Source organism: Melospiza melodia, chromosome 1 (assembly GCF_035770615.1).
Source record: "Melospiza melodia melodia isolate bMelMel2 chromosome 1, bMelMel2.pri, whole genome shotgun sequence".
Lineage (NCBI taxonomy): Eukaryota > Metazoa > Chordata > Aves > Passeriformes > Passerellidae > Melospiza > Melospiza melodia.
In genome coordinates, this window is record NC_086194.1 from 89,793,599 (window position 1) to 89,815,338 (window position 21,740).

The 21,740-nt window shown below is 47.9% G+C and overlaps 1 protein-coding gene across 1 annotated transcript; it reads left to right on the forward strand.

The window, feature by feature from the left end:
- Positions 1-11,749: 11,749 nt before the first annotated feature.
- On the forward strand, positions 11,750-14,362 carry LOC134421027 (tubulin beta-2 chain). Its single transcript, XM_063161405.1, has 4 exons — positions 11,750-11,866; positions 12,369-12,477; positions 12,751-12,861; positions 13,070-14,362. The coding sequence occupies exons 1-4, from the start codon at positions 11,810-11,812 to the stop codon at positions 14,128-14,130; spliced, it is 1,338 nt and encodes a 445-aa protein (XP_063017475.1). The 5' UTR covers positions 11,750-11,809; the 3' UTR covers positions 14,131-14,362.
- Positions 14,363-21,740: the final 7,378 nt, after the last annotated feature.

The following is a 21,740-nucleotide window of genomic DNA, read 5'->3' on the forward strand; positions in this document are numbered from 1 at the left end:
ATAAAATGTCTGCTGGGAGCCACACAGGTGGTGGTGATGAGATTCCTGTGGTTAGACACCTGCAGGTGATGGAGGAATCTGCCCCAGGCTTGTTTGATCAGTAGAGGGAAGAGGGAATATTAGGGCACGGTTCAGCTGAGCTGCTTTAGGTCTCTCTTTTGAGAGAGAAGGAATCTCTCTTGACTGGTTTCCACTGACTTGAAAGGAGATGAGGGTGAAAGGTAAGGCATTGCACAGCTTTGCAGACAGATTTATTCATGCAGGTAAATCCTTCTCTAAGTGTTCAGAGCTGGTTTCTTTGCTATGCTGGGTCAGAGTTGACTTCTGCAATGTAGTCCTAGTGGAGGATCTGTTCTAACAAAGTTCCAGCTCAGGGTGTCTTCCCACAAAGTAGAAGTTTGGGCCTCCCTTGTGTGCTGAGCCTTTGTTAAAGTCATCTGCTGGACTGAAGTAAGAGTTTTCTTCACTGCTCTTTCCACGTCAGGTGCAAATGTCTGGTATTGCTTCTGAGGCTGTCTCCTGACTTGTTTCTCCCTACAGGGAACTGCCCCTATTTCATCATGCTGTGATCTGTTCCTCTTCTCACCAGGAGTCTTCTCCAAAGTGCCTGTAACTTCCCTTATACTAAACCCTGCAGACCTCTAAAATTAAGTCACAGGGCTCCTCTCCTTGTTAGCAGTTCTGCGTATTCAATGCTTTTCTGTGAAATGCAGCTGCTCTCTCTAAATCATGGTAAATCCTTGTTTAAACTCAGAAAAGGAAAAACATTCATCTAGTGACTAAAATGCTGGTTAAGCATTTTTATTTGCAGTGCAGGTGTGTGAGTAGAGCTGTGCAGAACCAGACCATCAAGTGTGAAATGAATTTCTCTATTACAGCACTGCAAGGTCATGAGAATCCCTACAAAATAAGAGGGGAAAGCACTCTATATGTGTATGGGCCTTCTTGCATTTCTTTTAAAATGCTCATTTTTTTTTCCCTGTGGCCTTGAAAGCAGCACCCATAAGTCTGCCTTGTTTGTCAGGGATGAGGCTGCAATGAGCCTCAGGTGTAGTGACACACTCTGGAGAGAAAAACAATGATAAAGCAAACGCACCTTGGCAAAAGCACTGCCTGTTTATATGGATGTGTATGTGTTCCTGCTCAGGTAAGATCCAAGCTCTGGGAAGGGTGATATAAAGGTATTTAGGATTTAGAGGTACTCCTATCTACCTTGTTCTTCTCCAAAAGTTAGGTTGCCCTTAAGAGTCATTAGATCCTAAACCTTGATTTTTCTAGATCATCATCTCCCCTCCAGTACAGTTTTAAGTGAGGAGTAAATCTTCTTCCTGGTAACTGTGAAGTCAAGACCCATAAAGCATAGTTATGAACTGGGATATCACTGAGAGAAGCAATTGTTTCTGATTCCAAAATGTATTCTGTGCTTTGGCTCCTGCATGAATAAAGAGTGAATCTGACGTGCAGGAAGGCAGGTGACAATTAGTGTGTGTCAGTGAACCTCCTGTTGATGCCTAGGATGTTCCAGTTTTCTTGATTTGCCATCCTTCTGCAGAGGAGTAAATCACTCTTGATAAAGCCAAGCAAAACCTTCCAACTGCTCTGCTAAGGCTCCATGACACCAGGCTGCTGCTGTGGTAGCTGTGCTGCAGTCCCAGGCTTCCAGGGATCTACTCTGTTTGAGGCTTGGATGCTCATTGTGTGTAGACTTCCATCAGTGGCATCAGATGGCTGAGGGGCTCTTTGCTCTACCTCTACATCAAGGCACCTTGAGGATCTGGAAAAAAAATACTTCCTTCTTTGTTTTTGGGGTTTTTTTTTTCTGTCATTGAATGGTTTTTCTCAGCTGGATCTATCCTCTGATGTAGATTGTTGTCCCACTGCTCAAAAACTTGTGCTGTCATCATTGAGGGCAGAATCAGGCAAGCAAGAAAGGCAGAAGTGTTTCTGCTTACACTTTAGTGTTACCATGGTTGTGAGGCTGTGGCCATCTAAACCAGTTTAAGCTGGGGCTGGCCCAGTGCATCTAATATGATGATGAGTCAGCATCCTGGCATGGGTTGTTGGTTAGCTGTGATAGGAAGTTGCTCCTGAATCATCTAACCACGGCCATAGGGGTAACCTGAGGACTCAAAACCCTTTGTCAAGTGTTGATCAGCCTGAATTGTAGTCCCAGAAAAAGCAATGGAAAGAGAATCCAGGCTGGAACTTCTGAAAAAGTTGCAGAAAATGGAGGAATCTGACTTGTGAACTTGTATGAAAATCAGTTTAAGAGGTCTGCAAGGGGACTGCACCAAGTTCATGCTATGAATCTCACAATCCAAAGCACTATCAAAGCCAGCCCTCTCTGAAAAACACTAGTAAGCAGATGCAAAATATACACATACAAGCAATTCCATACCTGCAGTAGCTGCTATGACAGTGTTAGCAGAACTGCTACAACAACTCCTCATCATACACATTGGTACCTAGGCAGGCACTGCTGCAAGAAAATTAAGTTCCTGATTTCCAGAAGACTTAAGGTAATGGATTTGGGGTTTTTTCTGGGGTTTGTAACCTCAGCTGCTAGGATTTCCATACATGTGGGATGAAGCCTCGAATGCAGGCGGCACAGCAATTCTCTGTCAGTTGGATCCTCTGCACAGTGTGTTTGATTAGAAATCGTGTCTGTTAGGTTTTGTGCTTGACTGACCCAGTGGCCTCCTGCAAATCCCTTCCACCCTGTTTTATTTCACTCCTCTGCAGACTAGAAGAGTACAGTAATTGTTGCCTATCTCCCTGCAGCTGAACACAGCTCCGTGTGACACACAGCTTGTAAGGACCTTTGTGAGCCCAGACTACATTTCTGCTGATATCAAATCAGACAGTTTCCTTTCATTGTCATATGAGTCATTGGAGGACCTTGCCTTTGATCTGCTGGAGCATTTCAGACTCGTGGTGTCGTAGCTGCTGGACGGGAGGCACTAACACAGAGTGACTCATTGCTCCCCTTGGGGACAGGAGGTTTATGCAGTCAACTGGAAATCATATTTTGTATGCAGATAGACCACTTCATGGTGGAGAATCCCAAAGAATCTCACCCACACCCCTACATAGATGTCAGCAGCTGTAGTGAGATCTGCAGGAGCAGTGGGTTATTACACACCTGTGACCTGACAGGGAAGGGCACAGGTGGGAAAGGCTAATGGAACTGACTTTTTGAAAGGCTGAGAAGGGAAGGAAAAAACCCCATGAGATAGTACTGAAAAATATTTTCCTTTATATTCATCAATTCAGTTTCTAGATCTTATGTGACATACAAGACACCTGGTGGATCCTGATATTCTTCTGTCCCTGGGTCACCTAGACCAGTGCCAAGCCAGGGCAGAGAGTATGTAGTGTTCCTGAACCAGAGGGAACATCAGTCTGCTGCAGACTCAGGAGCTCACTTGTCTGCTCAGCCTGAACGTGACAGAGAATCACGTTCAAAGCCATGGAAATTACTGATTCAACATGCAGCACTGGCAGCCACATAAACAAAGGTTTGACCGAGATTCAGGCTGCTTTGGGAGTGGAATGAAATTCCTTTTTTTGATAGATAGTTTGCTGTTGCCATGGTTATGGAACTTGCTGCACTTCTGGTCTCTTCCCCACCCCTCTGGGTACCTTCCTTCTGCTGATGCCAGGATTTCCATTTTCCATTTTTCCTTAACCTGCAGGTCCGACTGGGCATGCCTGTGTGTGGCTTGTCCCATTCTCCAGCATGCCAGCAAGGGCCTGCCTCTCAGTCTGGTTCTCCAAACAGCCACTCTCTTTCATTACTCTTTTAAGTGATGCCATGGCTTTTTCATTTTTCCATTTGCAAGCAAGAAAAACTAGCAGTACAAAACCAGCCTTGATTATTTTCCATCCTCTTCCCTGAGCAAGGCAGGAAGCTAACAGACCTGGCATTGTCCCTTAGCAGCCTCCCAGTCTTCACTCAGAAGTTCCTCAGCTCGATTCAGTTTTTTCTCTTGGCTTTTCCTTCCTGCTCTGTTGAACACAATGTTTTAGCCAAAAGAGTAAATATCTCAAACAATCATTTGTGCATTACTAGAGAGCAGCAAATGTCACCTGCTCCATAAGAATATGGTTGCTTTGGCCAGGATCTCCAAGTTCCTAGTACAGTTCTTGAAAATCATGACTTAGATCTGGTGTGTATTTTATTTTCTATCACAAGTATATCAAACAGCTACTGTTTGCCCCCTCATCGGTGTATCTGGTATTATTGGTGATTACACGGCTTTCCCAAACATCACTTCAGTGACCTGTTTCCAAATTTCTGAGTTAAAAACATTTAAAATATTAATTCCCATTAGTAGCCAAAGATAGGGGTGTTCCCTATCTGCATGACAACAGAACAGACAGAATAGTTTGGCTGTCAGAACACATCACCCTAGGAAAATGTTATAAATTCCTTTACTGCATTTTCTAAGTACAATCCCAAGAGGCTGAAACTGCATCTTCAAAAAGTCTGTGTCCTACCCTTGAACAGCAGCTGAAAAATATCCTTCACTGCTGCCTCTCAGAAAGCATGAGAAATTATGTCCCTTTTCTGCTTTTGTGTTTGAAAAAGCTGGTGCCAGGCACTGTTGCTGCTATTTCAGTGTCCTGGTGTGGATTCTTCCTCAGGATTGAAAGATCTGTGTACATGAAGTTAAATGTTTCTTGTGAAGCAAACACAAATTGGTGAAAAGTATCCCTAAATCCTGTGAAGACCCGTAAAAGGGAAAATGGGAGGAGAGAGCAGGACAAAGGAATTAATGCCATTTGGAAGTGATGCCTTTTTTTAATGCGTTCAGAATCTGAGCCAGCCTCCACACAAATCAATTGAAAAAATACCTGCTCCTGTGAGCAGAAGATAAACCTTGTAATGATGAGCCTCACTTAGCCATTGTGCGCAATGCTGCAGCGTGTGCTCAGAGGCAGTGTTGGATGCTTTGCTTACCTACCTGCATCCCCACCTGTGCCAAGGTGAGGCCTCAGCCCATAAACCCAGGCAACTCTGCAGGCACAGGTTGACACCCCCCTAAAAGTGCCTGTCAGTCACCTACACAGATGCTCCCGAGTGACAATGTCAGTACTGGCGCTGCTGTCCTCTGCCACCACACCCCAATTTTGCTGCCTTTTCCTCATCACTGCAGCTCCAGCGCAGGGATTCCGTAAAGCACAAGGGGAAGGAAGGGATGGAAACGGTGCGGTCTTGATGAGGATGCTTCCAGCTTTAATAAGCCAGACGATCAAAGCCTTTGTGTAAATCCTGCCACCAGGAGAATGGCTCTGCTGCTGCACTGACAGCACAGCCCAGCCCTGCACAGTTCCCTCAAACCCTGCTTTTGTCAGCTGTGAGCTCCTCACACCCTGATCATCTCCCTCCAGCCCAGCACCGGACGGCAACTGGTGCCAGGGACAGAGACATGGCTCAGTCATTTTCTTTGCCAGTAAGACTGATATCTAATGCACATATGAGTAGTCTGGGGACCAATCTTTTTCAGCCTTCAAAATCACATTTCTTTTCTTTCCACTCTTCTGAAAATGCTTATCAGAGGCACCTGAGAGGCCAACGCAGCTGCTTGATGAGGTCTCTGCGATTAATTTGCACGATCATGTCTTTAGCAAAGGCAAAAAGAAAAGTGTTAACGAGTTGACGAGCACACTCTTCCGTACAACAAGCAGCGCTGCCAGCCGCAATGTAACTGCAGGGAGGAGAGAGCAGGGTGGTGGCAGAAGACCTTGAAAAAAATTTCTTTGTTCAAACCGGTTACAAAGGCTCCTGCTTCCCTAACATACCAAATCCGAGCTGGTAGAGGGAGGCAAGGGATTCAGTAGAAATTAGACTTAGTACTGATGCAGGGCAGCGTGTTGCTATCGGGGTTTCAAGGATGAGTCTTTGGGGTGGAAAGAAATTTTTTTTTAACTGAGGAGAGTCGAAACAAATAAGGAATATTTGCTGAGCATGTGGCTCCTGTGTGCTGCACTGCCAGATTCTGACCTGATGGCTGCAAATGACGGTCATGCCAGCGTTTCTACCCTCTGACAATGCCATTTGCAACAAGACCTTCAAATTGTGCAAATTTGGCCAATTACTTGAGCCCGAACATACACACACACACACACACACACACAAAATCCTGCTTATGAAAGAAAGGAACAAGACCAGATTTCAAGAATAACTCAGACAAGCAAGTGAATATTTTCTTTCATGCCCTGCTCTTTTGCATTTACTGAATTTGTTCCACATGAATGTAGAAACAGCTGCATCAGCAACAGTACTGAGGCTGGAACCTTATTAATATTTATGCCTGGCAAGCAGAGCACACAGGAATCAAAATGCTTTCCCATCATTGGTTCAGGGACCCCAGCATCCATTCAACATCTTGCCACGTTTGGGGCCAGGGCAAGCGGATTTATTAGAGAGCAGATCAATTTCTCATCAACACTCTCACCCAGTAGCAGGCAAACTGCCCTTTGCCTCTTCTTACCTGCTCTTTGCTTTTCATCATTTAGTAATTTCCTAATTAGAGAAACCATTTTTCATCTCTCTTTTGCACTTCTGTAGTTTATATTCCCACATATTATATGTTCTTGAAGACTTTATAGATGCTTGAATTATTATTATTAATATTGTAATTTCCTTATATGGGGGCATACCCATCAGCCTTATTGTGAATGAGATGAACCAGGAAATAACATCGACACAGGTTCATTATGTGCTATGGGAAACCAAGTGCACAATATGTGGCACTATGCACATGAAAGGTGTCATGTGGTCCTGGGATGTCCTTTAGAGCCTCCTTTGGGGCTTTTTACTGCTGTAATTTTTGCTGACAAAGTGCTGCACTGAGAGTCCTTAAGCTGAGACTGGGGGGTTTCCTTTCTGAGAGCACTGAGTGGGGTTCTGGCTGACAGCCTTGCTCCACCTTTTGTTTTGTGAAAGCAACCCTTACTTTGTGTAATAAAGAGGAACTGGTGAGCACACAGGTGCTCTCAGAAAAAATTTAACAGTCACAGAGTTTTAACTATTTGCTAGGAACAATGATTTGTAGCAGCAGTAAAAGAGAAAGAAATTATCTTGCAATCTGGCTGAAGCCCATTGTGGGGAGGATGCACCAGAAGTTCCTGGCCTTAGCAGGGATGAGGCCAGGATGGGCAGCACTGGCAGGGGCTATGGGGCAGCTGCCCTGGCCCTGGGCCCTGCTGGCAAGCATGGCAGCACTGTGGGGGTGACCCTGTTCCCCTGGGGGGCTGCCTGGAGGACATGGGGGCTGTGAATACGGCCCAGACCTCACCCACTGGGTTTGTTGGGTGACCAGAGCCCACCCAGCAGACAGGATGGTGTGGGGCCACTGCTGACAGTGTAACCGCCCCTCACTGTCCAGTCCTGGGTCACTGTGTGGATGTCTCATTGGGACACATTGGCATTAACCCTGGGTACTGAAGCCTGAGGCAGCTTGGCATTGAGCTGTGGGGTTTAAGCATTGCACTGATGGGCAGAGACAGACTCTGGTGTGCTGGCCAGGCAGCTGCAGGCAGAGGGAGGAGGGCTGGACTTTGCTGCTCCCATGAACAGTGTTGATGCGTTGCAGTTTTCTGCTGCCTTTCTGCTTTCTTCCTTTAGAGCCTCACAGCTTTCCATGCTGGTGTTGATTCTACCCTGTCCTTCAGCCACTGATGGTCATGTTCCTATAATCTTCTCTCTGCCTGCATTTGTACCTTTTCTTGTCAGGCAGGGGGCTGTGCTGCTGGCTTTCCCACAGCTTAGCAATTTTCTCAGGAGTTTGGGTCCAGGCAGTGCTGTTGGGCTATGTTACAGCCAGGGGTTTTGTTGGGAGCAAGGGTAATGAGGGTCACAGCACAGAGCTGTGGCTACTACCAGCCTTGTCCTTTCCCAGCAGCTGGCATGGGTGGCTCCAGCCACTGACACAGACTGCAGGCAACCTGTAAGCAAAACCATGAAGACATGTGGAAACAGAGATACTCAACAACATTTTGTTTGCCAAATGTTCCTTCTCCACCTGCACCATCCTGAATTCCTCTCAAATGTACCCAGGGTCCTCCCAGCCCACCCCTCACTGACCCTCTGCTGAGCTACAATGATTCATGCTGAGGAGCAAAATATTGGTTTGCCCTAAATGAACTAATGAGCCACCCTAGATGTCCAGCTTGGTCGATGGCCTAAGACTTCAACTCATGAGAGTCCAAACTTCTAATTTTTGTATAATGCAGCATCCTTTCTCTCAATATACAGAAGGTCTTGGCACTTCTCTTGGGGGTTTGGGCATAACTTCAAGGTCTGTAAGGAATTTCCATCCTTCTGAGAGGAGCCACAGACAAGGAGTGGGATCTCCATGAAATGTGATGCTCAGCCATGGGACAGGTCCAAGTTTCATTTTAGAAAACATGTTCTAATGACCCACAAACTATGCTGCAGCACGTCCCACAAAAGCACGTATTTTCTATTATAAATTAAAATTACTAAGTCTTTCCCTTGGGCTTTTGTTAGCTGGCTTTTGCAACCTTCTGCATCTAGCAAGGAAACCAGGACTTACTTTAATCAGTGCCCCCTTCAAGAGCGTAAGACAGAGGCTCTGACAGTGATCACACCCAATCTTGTAGTGGGAGGATGGGAACCGCAAAAGGGAGTTTGGAGAGCACGTTAGACAAAACTGGGTTGATCTTCTGAGTTTCATTACAGGAGCTCTTGACTGCGATTGTCTCATTCCTCCTCTAATTCGAGAACGACTGTGAACAACCTTGCAAGCTGACATTTCATCCGCCCTGCCGCCGTTCCCGCAGTCCCCTACCCACAGCGCTTTTACACCCTGGGAAATCAGCCTGGCGAGTGAAAATGTTGCAGCTCTTTTTTTGTTGTTCCTTTTTTTCCTGCCGGGCGGGGGGGCGGTTGCCGGGGAGATGGGGATGGAGCAGCGCAGCCAGGGCCGGCCCCGGGGCTGGGGCAGGGGCTGCGCTGACAGACACAGCAGTGTGAGGCAGAGCCAGAGGGGGGAGAGGGGCACGGGCAGCCAACAGCTGAACACTTCATTTCCCCGCGAGTCATTCACAACAAGCTGTGCCGAACCTTTGAGGAACCCTCCGTGCCAAACACTCACCTTAGAGTTAAAGTGGACTCTGTCTGAAGTCTCCCGAAGTGACTTGAACGGCTGCATCCACCTCTAAGGAGTCTGGTCTGGGGGCTGCAGAAAAGCTGACCTGGGTTGCCTCTCTCAACCCTCTGAAAAGCAGCTATTTATTTTTAAAATAAACATTTCACCTATTTTTCTTTTAGTTTCAACAAGTTCTATATAGTAGATATACTTGAATCCTCCCTGATTCGAAGAGGTGTATTAATTTATTTTAAGGCAAAGCTGTTGGGGTGGGTTTCTTTCCTCCACTGTTAATAATCTGTTTTCCTTGAATTGGATTTTAAAATGGCTTCCTTTGAAGCCTCAAGCTGTTAGGAATGAGCTTAGCGTAGGTATGGAGCATGTGTAAAATCAGCTACTCCCCTTCACACCGAAATGTCTGTTATTCTCCTCTTAAAAAACTAATCTGCAGTGTACAACAGGCAGGATACTTGGAAATAATAGTAGCAAAGAGTCAGAGTACCTGTATTTTGCACCAGCTCTGCTGTGACAGGGTTTTCAGGAGCACACCCGCCGCAGCCATGGGAAAGGCTGGTATTAATTTGAATCATTACCTGGAGCGGTCAGTGGTCCCCTGGAGCTGCTAATCTGCAAGCTATTCTTGAACAAATAATTATAGATGAGGATGTTGATTATTAAGTTAACATGCCACAAAAAATGTACGCTTGGAATTACAGCTACATATTGTTTGTGAAGTGTAGTCAACCAAATAATTAAATTGTTCTTGGCTTGGGCCAGTAAAAACAGATTTCACAGGGACTGCAAATGATAGGATTAATTTTTCTCAAATTCACTACTAAAGAGACAAACGTGAGGCTGTATTTTCTAGCACGCGTTTTGGAGATGGGATGCCTTCTCACCGTAAAGCAAACAAAAGAAAGGTGTGGATGCGTTGGCATATCAATCAGAGGAAACCGGGTTGTGCTGAAGATTGCCTTGGAAGAAGGTAAAATCAGATCTGGAGTAATCCACATGCAAGGTTATCGATCGGCATAAACCAGGTTAGAGAGATTAGGGACATCGGCACGTGTGTAGAACAAAGGAGGGGGAAAGAAGAAGAAATATACCGAAGAGATATGGGTGGAAAATGGTGATGTGCTTTAATTTGCACGTCTAGAGTAGCCAAGTGTAGAATAGACGAAGTAGCCTACATCTAGTGGGTCACTAAAACGGGGTTTAGTGGAGTCCCGCCCGGCGCTGGCTACGGGGAGCCCGCCTGGGCAATCGGTGGCTCGGAGCAGCCCCCCGAGGGAGCCGCGCCCTCCCTCCGCTGCACACGCACACCGAGACCGTGGTGAGAACCAGGCGATGCCGAGGGGGAGAGGGCACGCCGGGCTGACCGCCCCGAAGGGTACCGGGCACGGCGGGAACCGTGCCGCCCTGCCCGTGCTCTTCCTCCCCGCCACCTCCTCCTCCTCCGGCGGCGCGGGCAAGTGCCGTGCCCTGCCCGCTGCCGCGGCCCCCGCCCCGCCACCGCTGTAATGCCCGCGGTGACCTACGGGCTGCTCAAAAATAAAGTGAGGGACAAGAAATCATCTCTGGGGACCACATGTTCAACCCTCTCCTGCTCCCCCCTCCCCTCCTTTCTTAATCCCTCAGCATCTGTAATTCCGCAAGGAAGCGCCGAGGAGCGAGAGCCGCTTGCTGCAGAGCTGAGGGAGCCTCCCCCCTCAGCCCCCGGCCCCGGCCTGCAGCCCCCGCGCCATTGTCTGTCTGCCGCCGGGTCGCGGGTGGCTGCGGCCGGACGGGGCACAGCGCGGAGCAGCGCGCTTGGCTGGAGAGCGGCTCCTGGCTCAGCTTCGCACCAAATCCGACCTTTTTAGGCATAGAGAGAGAAGCCGAGCTCGGCACCGAGGCGAGGCAGGCGGGGACCGCTCGAGGGCAGGCAGGGCTGGCGGACTGGATCAGCGCACAGCCCGTGCTGGAGGGAAGCCCACCCGCGTCGTGCCGAGGGTGGATAAACCGGGTCAGGGCGCGGGGCTCCTGACCGCCGGTGCGGGCTTGTGCGGGCACACGGGCGGCGACCACGAGCGCCTGGTGATGCCGCCCGGTGCACGGTGCCTCCACGGGGGAGGGAGTCTCCCGCCGGCACCGTGTGAACGGAGACAGCGGCGGGGGGGCGGGGGCAGCCGCGAGGTTCCCCCTCCCACCCCCCCGACGGCAACGCCCGCTGCTGCGGCAGGGAAGGCTGCGCTTCACGGGGAACAAAAGGCTGCGGCGGCGGCGGCCGCGGGAGGGCCAAGCGTGGGACGGCGGCCGCAGGGAGGTTCCGCGGTTCACACGTGGGCGGCCCGGCCCGGCTCGGCCGCCCCATCGCGGCGCTCGGCGCCTTTGTCCCCGCTGTCACGCCGGACCGGGGCGGTGGCGGCGCGCCCCGACCGCTCCCGCCGGCCACGCCCCGGCCGCGCCCCCCGCACCCGGCCACGCCCCCCGCGCGGGACACAATGCCCGGGCCCGCCCCGCCCCCGCGCGCTCATTGGCTCCGCGCTGTTCCCGCATGACGTCACCGGCGGGGCGGGACGCGGCGCCCGATTTAAGGGGCGGCGAGGGGCGCGGCCGCCGCAGCGGCGAGTGCGGGAGCGGGCGGAGCAGGCGGTGAAGGCGGTGAAGGCGGCAGGAGTAGCGGGGCGGCACCTTCGGACACCGGCACCATGCGTGAGATCGTGCACATCCAAGCCGGGCAGTGCGGCAACCAGATTGGCGCTAAGGTACGGACCGGCCACCCGCTCGTCCGCCCGGGATTCCGCGCGTGGGGCGGTGCCCGCTCAGCCGAGCTCCGCGTGTCCCGGGGATAGCGCTGCCGAGCGGGCGGGACCGCGACTTCCCGCTACGGAGCACCCTCGGGCTCCCCCATCCCTGCGAGGGTCCGCGCGGGACGGTTCCCGGCTATTCCCCCTTAGGGGGAAGCGCGGTGGGGCATCCGCGCCGTGGGTACGACGCGCCTTGGGGAAGGAGGGTAGGGCGGGGGACATCGGCTGCTGTCCATCAGCCCCTCGCGGGCTGCAGGGGTCCCGGGCGGGCGGGGGAAGGGGCGGCGGAGCGGTGCCACACCCCTCCCGTCGGTGGGGGGAGTGCAGGGCGCGGTGGCGGTTCGGTCTGGCCGGGGGGCCGCACCCACGCGCGGCGAATCCCCGCGCGCCACGTGGCGGGGACTTGGCCGGGGGGCGAGAGAGGGGCGTGGCGGCACTGACCACCCGTCTGTCCCCTCAGTTCTGGGAGGTCATCAGCGATGAGCACGGCATCGACCCCACGGGCAGCTACCACGGGGACAGCGACCTGCAGCTGGAGAGGATCAACGTGTACTACAATGAAGCCACTGGTAATGCCCGTCTGTAATGAGCTTCCCGGGGGAGGGGGAGTAGGGTGTGCAGGCAGGGGTCCCCCAGCCCTCTCCGCAATGGGTGACGCCCCAGCACAGCTTAAATGGCTGCTTTGTTTTCCCATCCCTGGATTTTTGCAAATTCCCACACCCTCCATGCCCTCAGCAGCGAATCCTAGGGAAGCGGAAGGGAGCCCAGCAGGGCTCCTGTGACACCGGCTGCCTGCTGCAGGGCTGTAACCCTGCTGCTGCTGCTGCTGGTTCCTCCCACAGGTAACAAGTATGTCCCCCGTGCCATCCTCGTGGACCTGGAACCCGGCACCATGGACTCCGTGCGCTCCGGCCCCTTTGGACAGATCTTCCGTCCTGACAACTTTGTCTTTGGTGAGTGACTGTGGCACGGAGGAGTTCCCAGAACTCCACACACAGAAAAGGCTCAGAGCGAGTATGCGAGTGACCCTGGGGAGCCCGAATCCCCATGGCAGAGTGGGGATGGAGAGAGGGGAGGGGCCCAGAGGGAAGGGGCAGTGGCATCACCTGTGTCTGTCCCCGGGGCGCTGATGTGGCACGTGGCTTGTGGTCTGGCCCGCAGGTCAGAGCGGGGCTGGCAACAACTGGGCCAAGGGGCACTACACGGAAGGCGCCGAGCTGGTGGACTCTGTGCTGGACGTGGTGAGGAAGGAGTCGGAGAGCTGCGACTGCCTCCAGGGCTTCCAGCTGACCCACTCGCTGGGCGGAGGCACGGGCTCCGGCATGGGCACCCTCCTGATCAGCAAGATCCGCGAGGAGTACCCCGACCGCATCATGAACACCTTCAGCGTGATGCCCTCGCCCAAGGTGTCGGACACGGTGGTGGAGCCCTACAACGCCACCCTCTCCGTGCACCAGCTGGTGGAGAACACGGACGAGACCTACTGCATCGACAACGAGGCCCTGTATGACATTTGCTTCCGCACCCTGAAGCTGACCACTCCCACCTACGGGGACCTCAACCACCTGGTGTCGGCCACCATGAGCGGCGTGACCACCTGCCTTCGCTTCCCCGGCCAGCTGAACGCCGACCTGCGCAAGCTGGCCGTCAACATGGTGCCTTTCCCGCGGCTGCACTTCTTCATGCCGGGCTTCGCCCCGCTGACCAGCCGCGGCAGCCAGCAGTACCGCGCCCTGACGGTGCCCGAGCTGACGCAGCAGATGTTCGACTCCAAGAACATGATGGCCGCCTGCGACCCCCGCCACGGCCGCTACCTGACGGTGGCCGCCATCTTCCGGGGCCGCATGTCCATGAAGGAGGTGGACGAGCAGATGCTCAACGTGCAGAACAAGAACAGCAGCTACTTTGTGGAGTGGATCCCCAACAACGTCAAGACGGCCGTCTGCGACATCCCCCCGCGCGGCCTCAAGATGTCGGCCACCTTCATCGGCAACAGCACGGCCATCCAGGAGCTCTTCAAGAGGATCTCGGAGCAGTTCACGGCCATGTTCCGCCGCAAGGCCTTCTTGCACTGGTACACCGGCGAGGGCATGGATGAAATGGAGTTCACGGAGGCCGAGAGCAACATGAACGACCTGGTCTCCGAGTACCAGCAATACCAGGATGCCACTGCTGATGAGCAGGGCGAGTTTGAAGAGGAAGGAGAGGAGGATGAGGCATGAAGTTGAGATGGGTAGGAGTTAAGTATAGTCTGAGCAGGCAAGTATTCATTGAGAGAAGGAATCTGTGCAGTTGTGCTGAAGCATGCATTTTTTAATTTGGTGCTCTCCACTGTTGCTTCTGTCAGCAGTTTTGTATCCTTGACTGTCCAATGTAACAGTAGTTGCAAAATACTTCAGAGTCTTCTGTTGAAATGGTTAACTTCTCAAACATAAAGGCTTTTTGTGTCCTAAACTGTCTCCTCTACTTTATTTCTCTCTAGATTAAGCAAGTAATTCTTGTGCAGTTTTCTGTAGCTTTGCTTCTCAGTTTATTCCTGAACTTCAGTGCAAGGTTAAGCTCAATAAAACAAGAATTCTCAGGCTGTGAACTTTGCAGCACATGGGAGCTATAGTAGCTCAGCTGAAGATGCCAGGTATTTCTTAGGAACTCCTGTGTTTAACAGTGTGGCTAATTGTTGAGGCAAAAGCTGCTTTATCTGATAAAAACAAGTTGCTGCACTTGAATAATGTAATTCCTCTTTATGGACATACATGGTAGAGAGGTCAGAGAGAAGGTATTGAATTCCACATTGCAGGCTCTCAAAACTGATTTGACAGGATAGCTGCAGGCTTCCCTTCCCAGGCTGCCATTCAGCAGTTTATTTAACTTGTTCCAGGGACTATAGTCCAGGCATATGGGTGGCTGATTGGGATTTGACTTGATGCTGAGCTCACTTGTCTTCCCCTCAACTCTCCTCTCTAAATACAAAAGTTCTATGCAGAGAAGCATAGGTTTGTACTAACAGGCAACTTGAGAGCTCAAGTAGAAACCCAGGCTTTTTCTCTTCAAGAATAAAATGTGTTTCCCAAAAATAGCCACTAACCTGTCCTTAACTGTAAAGGGATTGATTCTACAGGGCAATCAATTCCCTCTAGGAGACAGGAGATGCTGGACAGATTTCTAGGCTCAAAGGTACCATATGGTACCAGAGCATACCATGCAATCTTAGTCACCTGTAGATCCCCTGACAACAGCTGTGTCCAAGTTACATGTTTACAGGGCAATTGTTTGCTCCTGGTCCCTGCAGGAGGAGATGAACCTCTACCCAGGCAGGGGGGAGCAGTGCTGCTGCACCCTGCTGTGCAGCTTTGCAAAGGTAAGTGTCATTTCTTTACAGTGAGGGAGGGAGGGGGGATTGATGTTCCTATCTTCTTATAGGATGCAAGAACCCTGAATGAATCTACGACGTTCTTAACAGCAGTTAGCAAAGTTTCATAGATCCTAATCCTCCCACAGAGCAAGAGTGAAATCCCTCGTGGAGTTTAGCAGTTGCCCAGCATGTAAGCTTAGTCCTTAGTTGATTCAAACACTGCTTAGGGGAGTGGTCCTGCACTAGAAAATGTGTTGCTAAGAGAACTGCTACCAATGCTACAACTGCTGCAGTCCTTGCTGCTCTGAAAGAGCTGGTATTCACATGTGTGCAGCCTCTATTGTGGTCCTTTGCTGAAATGCTTGCAAGGCATTACTGGAATAAAGAATGAAAAGGGAGCTGCTGTGCATAACTAATATCTTGCCTGTTTTGAGTCCTCTGCCTGTGGACACTGCTCTGAATGTATGCTGTTCTTTGCAGATGGGCCTGGCCACGCTGGTGTGTGCAGGACAACAGGCACTTGCTAAAGCTTTTCTCTCATCTGTAGGTTTGGTTTCTGGTGTGCAGAGGAGTGAGAAGCTCTTAAACTGCCTGGACTGTCAGTAAACAAACACAGTCCTGTATACCTACAACATACTTGTGTTTCTTAACACTTGAGCCATTCTAGGATTAAACATTAGACAAATTGAAGTTGTTTTTAGTAACTGAGTCAATACATGCTGCCTCAGGCCCTTTGGGGAAATAACACTGTATCTGGTTGCCACAGTAACCTTGCCTTGAAATTACCTAGCTGGGTTGCACTTGAAGCTGTTGATCATATAGGTTTGAGTCAGCAAATGAATCTAAACAGTTTCACTAAAAGAGAAGGCTTTGGTCTTTGATAGTAGAGATCTTCCTTTCAGCTGTGACACTGTAGCAGTTTTCACTAGTATTCAACATGTCTAGCATCTAATTCTTAGTGTAATTACACTCTGTCTCTAGCTAATCCTTAAATATAGCTACCCAAGTGACACATTTCACTACAGCTCCCTTACTAGAAAGTAGGACACCATCCTACATTGCTTGCCTGTTGTTTCTAGTCTGGCTTTTTTTTTTTTTTTTTTTTTTTTTTTTTTTTTTTTTTTTTGTTCTAGAGGAAGAAAGCCCAGAAATAGAAATACTCTATAAAGAAACATGTCCTTTCATAAATTCTACATGTCTTATTTGCCAATCATAATCATTAAAAATTAAAAATCAAGCCATCATTTCAGTGGGAGTTGAGAAATATAGAAAAAGGGGATACTGAAAGATTTGAAGGGAAGGTTCAAAGCCTGGTAGGAACAGTAAGTCAAATATAAGGGAGGTTGAGTCTCATTCTGGGCCTGGGACTGCAGTACCTATTTTTGTCTGTCTTTGATCTTTAGCTGTATTTATTGCCCAGGAGACCTTTCATTATAAAAACTGGAGCTGACTGCTATATGCAAAACAACAAAGAGGTGTATTCACAGGTCTTTGTGGTTGCAGTATTTCTGTTTCACAAAGAAAGCAGAACCACTGGAAGGATTTCAGATGAGGTTATCTGACTGCCTTAACCTCTCCTGGGTGAAGATTTGTTTTTGTTCATGTAATGAACATTTAGGGCTAAAGGTCTTGCATGAGGCACCCTGTTTGGAAGAAATGGGGATAGATAATATAAATTTAGTGGTCTGCAGATTAAGCCACTTATAATGACTGATTTGTGTTGAGATATAAGTTAATAGTATAAAGCAATCTATTCTCATTTCAATAGATCAGTTGTGGCCTGAAGGGAAGCATTCTCTGTTGACAATTAGAGCTGATAGTGTTGGAGATGGTAACAATCTCTATTTTTTTTTTAATTCCCTCTGTTAAATGTGTGGAATTTTTAAGCACATTAGTAGAGTGTCTTGACCAAGGGAAACAATCAGTGCTTGATTGCTGTTAAGTGCAAGAGGGTAAAGATAAATAAGGCTGTAAAAACAAGGCAGCATGCAGGTTTAATTTAAATAGAAATGGCAGGAGTCATGGTAGTACTGGGATGCCCTCTCTCCTAATTTCTCTTCCCTGGTTATTTCTAGAACCTCAGTCTAAACCATTGTAGCAACAGTGTTGTGGAAATATAATCCAGTATGTGGTCTGATATTTGAAAACTTGTAATGGGATTGTAAGCTTACATCTGTTTTCCAACATATGCTTTCCAGCCTTTCAATTAGGAGCAATAATGATTCTCCTCTTCCCAAGATACATGAAGCGCCCTATATAAATCAAAAATTGGGTTGCATTAAGTATAAAATGACATGACAGATAGACTAACAATCAAACCAGAGGCCCATTCTGTTGACAGGTGTATCCTTCCAGAAGGTATGAGGTGATGAACAGAATAAACAAAAGTAGCAATAGGATTTAAAACCTGAAGAAAAAATCCAGATATTTGGGGTTTCTCTCCAGTGAATTCCATGCAAAAACAGGGCAGACCTCTAATCTGTGCAGGGAAATTTGCTCATGGATGATGCTATCACATGCTACATAGCTCAAAAGTGTGTGGTGCTAGTAGGTTTCTCTAGATATGCAAGTTCTGTGGGCTTAAAGAAAGTGTGATGGACTGACAGAGTCCTTATGGGATGGTGCTGCCATGCACTACTGCAAAGCACAGCTCTGGTGCCTGGAGCGACTCTGGCAAAGTGGGGCAAGAGGGACAAGTTTTCTTGCCTCACTTGAAAAATTTGGGGTCTCTTTCTAATGCAGGGAGTATTGTTAGAGTTCTCCTCTTGTTTCCTTTGCTCTCCCTGCAATCCCCATAGCCAAGTTCTGTCTAAGATCAGGATGAAACCCAGTAATGGCTTTCAGAAGGGCAAGTTACATGGCTATTGCACTGAAATCACTTTCCAAATACCCTCCTCTCTCCCACCCAAAAGAACCCAAACCCAACCCCCCACATCTCATTGTTTTATTGCTATTTTTTTCAAAGAAGGGCTGTTAATCTATATTAGATTCTGCCTCACAGTGGGAGGTGCTTTAACTACTGCTTTCTGTTTAATGAATCCTAATATTTTTCTTTGCTATAGTAGCTATGAGGAGGTAAAATCTTCTCAGGAGAAATCGTGTGACTATCCCTTATTATTTGATACACAACTTTTCTCCCAAAGGATGCTATTCTGCTTTTCCTCTCCACATCAAAGCATAATGAAGAAACATGTTTTAGAAATGGTAGCCTGCATGGGAGTTATAGGTTACATTATTCTCCAAGCCTGTTCATTGTAGGGAAGGCACTGTTTTTTGCTTACAAATAATCCCCTTCTCAATCTTCCCATTTGTTTTTTCAGCTGCTTCTACATTTCCACAGAACAAAGCTTGTGACACTTTTGATGCTTTGTGTGCCTGGGGTAATCTGAGTAAGGTTATTTTTTTCCCCTTTTCTTCAGCTGAAAATAAATCTCCACAGAGAAGGAACTGATTTTGTATCAGGCATAAAAAGGAAAAAAATTTTTTTGAGAATTTTTCACCTTCCATTCTAAAATCCATTCATATTAAGCACCTGCCTTTTGATACTTCAGCAATCACCTATCCGGGGCTGTTTGTTTTTATTAAAATGGGAAAGAGCAGACTATTTATTCTCAGATAAGACCCGTTTAAATGGGAGTATCTTTAGCTTGCCTACAAGAAAATTCAAAATCAAAGCATTTGGTCAAAGAAAAGTGCCTCAGGACATGATGCATTTTGGAAAACGACATTTCTTGGCCCTGAATCTCCTGGACAGCTGTCCAGCTGGAGCCCTCTGAGCCATGGAAACCAAAGCAGAGGGAGGATGTGGGGTTTGCTGTGAAAGCCTGCTCATCCCCAGACATTCTGTCAGCAAAGGACACAGTGCAGGTGACAACTCCTCTCCCTGGGAAGCTTAACAAGAAATGAACTGTTTCCCTGCTCCTAGCTTCCCTCCTATTTTCAATATTTTACTTGTGAATCTGCCAGAAAGAAAAATTGTGTCTCTTTGAAGTGTGTGTATAAGAAGGCTATCTATTTACAGTATCTAGGTAAAAAAGGAAATAATTTAAGAGTAGGTCATTCCCTCCTCCCCAGTCAAAGTAATTTTTCCCTTACGAGCAGAATTCCACTTGTAAGGGAAGAAATCAAGCTAACTCTGTTAAATTCTTGTTTATTAACATTTGATTCTTCTAGTGTAGAGATTTTCCAACTGGTCTCAATTTATCCATATGTCATCCTTTATAATCAGGTTATTTTTCTCACTAGGCCTCTTTGGAAAGCTTAAGGCATAGGTTTTTGTTGTTTTTTATTTTTTTATTTTTAGTTAGGTTTTTTTTTTTTTTTCATTTCTGGCAAGAATCCCTCTATCTTTGGAAAAAAAAATTTTAAAAAGTTCAGTTTAAGACGAATGTGAAAAACCCACACTTGCTCCAGAGTGGCTGAAGTGAAGTGGCTACCCTGGCAGCAGCTGTGTAGCTGATTCAGTAAAAGGTTCTGTGTTGTTTTGCAGTGAAAAATGTTTTCACATTTTCCATGAATGTAATAGAAAGATATTGCCTGTCTCCATAGTGAATAATTAAATGAGGTTTCAAGCAGAATTCAAATGGTCTCACAACAAGCTTTACAAACACTTAATGAAATTCAAGCACTGACTTCTTATAGCAGCTTCACTGCATCCAGCCTATTGCTGGTCTTATAATTAATAAATTAATTGTGTGGCTCTTTTTTTTTGAAATTTCAGCCAAGAAATTTCCAGCTCCACCCTAGCAGGCAGGGATTAGAGATCTTATTGGCATTGAGAAAACTGCCACTTCCATAGGTGGGGCTGATTCGGTATCCTCCAGCTGCCAAAAAAGGATGGTCCTATTCCCCTTGTCCCTCTTCGGGTGTTACCTCTGTGTCATTTCCTCTACCAGCTTCAGGGCATGTCTGACCTTTTCACGAGTCTTTTCCTTAGCTCCGCAGTTAAGGACAGAAAATTGAGGGGATGGAAGAAAGTTTTTCTTCAATTAGGTGGTGTGCCAGAGGGAGAACATGTGCAAAGAAGGAGGGAAACGTGGGCAGCTGGAAGCAGGAGAGAGCAAAACAAAGTATTGTTTGTTGATTCAGCCACCTAGTGCAACATCACCCCGAACTCCCCTGCAGAGAACCCGGGCAATTTTAAACAATGTACACTGAAACCCACCACAAACTACTGCATCTCTTAGCAGACCTCACAAGATGTAGTTCACAGTTTGCCCAGTGTCAGTTTGAGTTACTTGTAACTATCAGATTGCAAGACAGCAAGGAGGCTAAGGAACAAAAGAAACAGTAACTAGCAGATCAAAGTCTCTATCTGTACCTAGTTCTCGATGACGTGCAGGAAGTGAACTGCCCTGGAAAACATGAGAGCAGCATTTCATTTCTATTGGTGCTAGATCTTAGGCATCTTTTGACTGGAGGACCCAGTTCATAGGGATATCAGATGTGTTTGATCTACTGAGCAGCCTAAAAAAGGTATATGCAGCCTGGATGGGGGCAGGAGCCATCTGGCTGCTACCCCATCACATCTGGTGTGCCAAGAGGAAATAATGAGAGGCTGCATTGTTTTGCTTTTCTTCTCAGTAAATCGCTGCCTGATGATGATCACCACATTTTCCCCTTTTGGAATTGTTTTGTGACATGTGATCATGTTTATTATGGTAACTTTGGAAGCCAGAGAAGCAGGGTTCTGTTTGCTATGTCCTGTAGAAGCACATGCACAGAAATGCCTGAGTCTCAGAGGATATAATCTAAATTCACAAAAGGAACCATATGGTATGGAAGAAATATTAGATTCACTGAGAAGCTGTTCTCCCCTCTAAAGGTGCATGGGTTATTTCAGAATTGACTGTGTCCCGAATTGCTCTGTAATGTGATTTTCGCTCACATGCTTATCCTCTCTCCTCTTTTGTTCTTTGCCAAACACACAGACCCTCAGGTATAATAAACAAAAGTTCAGAGGACTCTACAATGAAGCTGCATTTGTTCATTCATAAAAACATGCTCAGCATTGCTATATCTAACACATTGAGTTAAATGCCTACAGTGAGTTGTAATATTGAAATAAAAATAGATTTCCCTTTTAGATATTTTATTACTAGCATTAAAATCACGTTCACAATAATTTCATCTTCTTGCTGGCAGAATATTCTTTTATCTTAATGCATATTGCAAATGATTAAGCATTGTGTTCCAAAGGTGGCCTCATACAGTCCTCATCAGTGGGAACGTCATAGTTACCAGGTAGAAAGCAAACAATAAGGTAACAAACAGAGCCTGCTCATTTGAGTACCAACAGAAAGCCTCAAAAAGCCATGTATTCTCTGATAGACGTAGCTGAGCAACACATGACATCAGCCAACACAAATGACTGAGACTAAAGCTGTGGGCAGACATTTTGTGTGCTTGAGAAGCTTTCCTATGTGTATGCTCATGATTCTTTCTCAAACAATGGGAAATCACAGACAGACATGAAAAGGT

What these genes read in the sequence shown, in the direction of transcription:
- LOC134421027 (XM_063161405.1), top strand. Translation starts at nt 11,810, where the DNA reads ATGCGTGAGATCGTGCACATCCAAGCCGGGCAGTGCGGCAACCAGATT. An exon ending in GCAACCAGATTGGCGCTAAG is followed by an intron (nt 11,867 to 12,368) that starts GTACGGACCGGC and finishes CTGTCCCCTCAG; the next exon opens with TTCTGGGAGGTCATCAGCGA. An exon ending in TCCTGACAACTTTGTCTTTG is followed by an intron (nt 12,862 to 13,069) that starts GTGAGTGACTGT and finishes TCTGGCCCGCAG; the next exon opens with GTCAGAGCGGGGCTGGCAAC.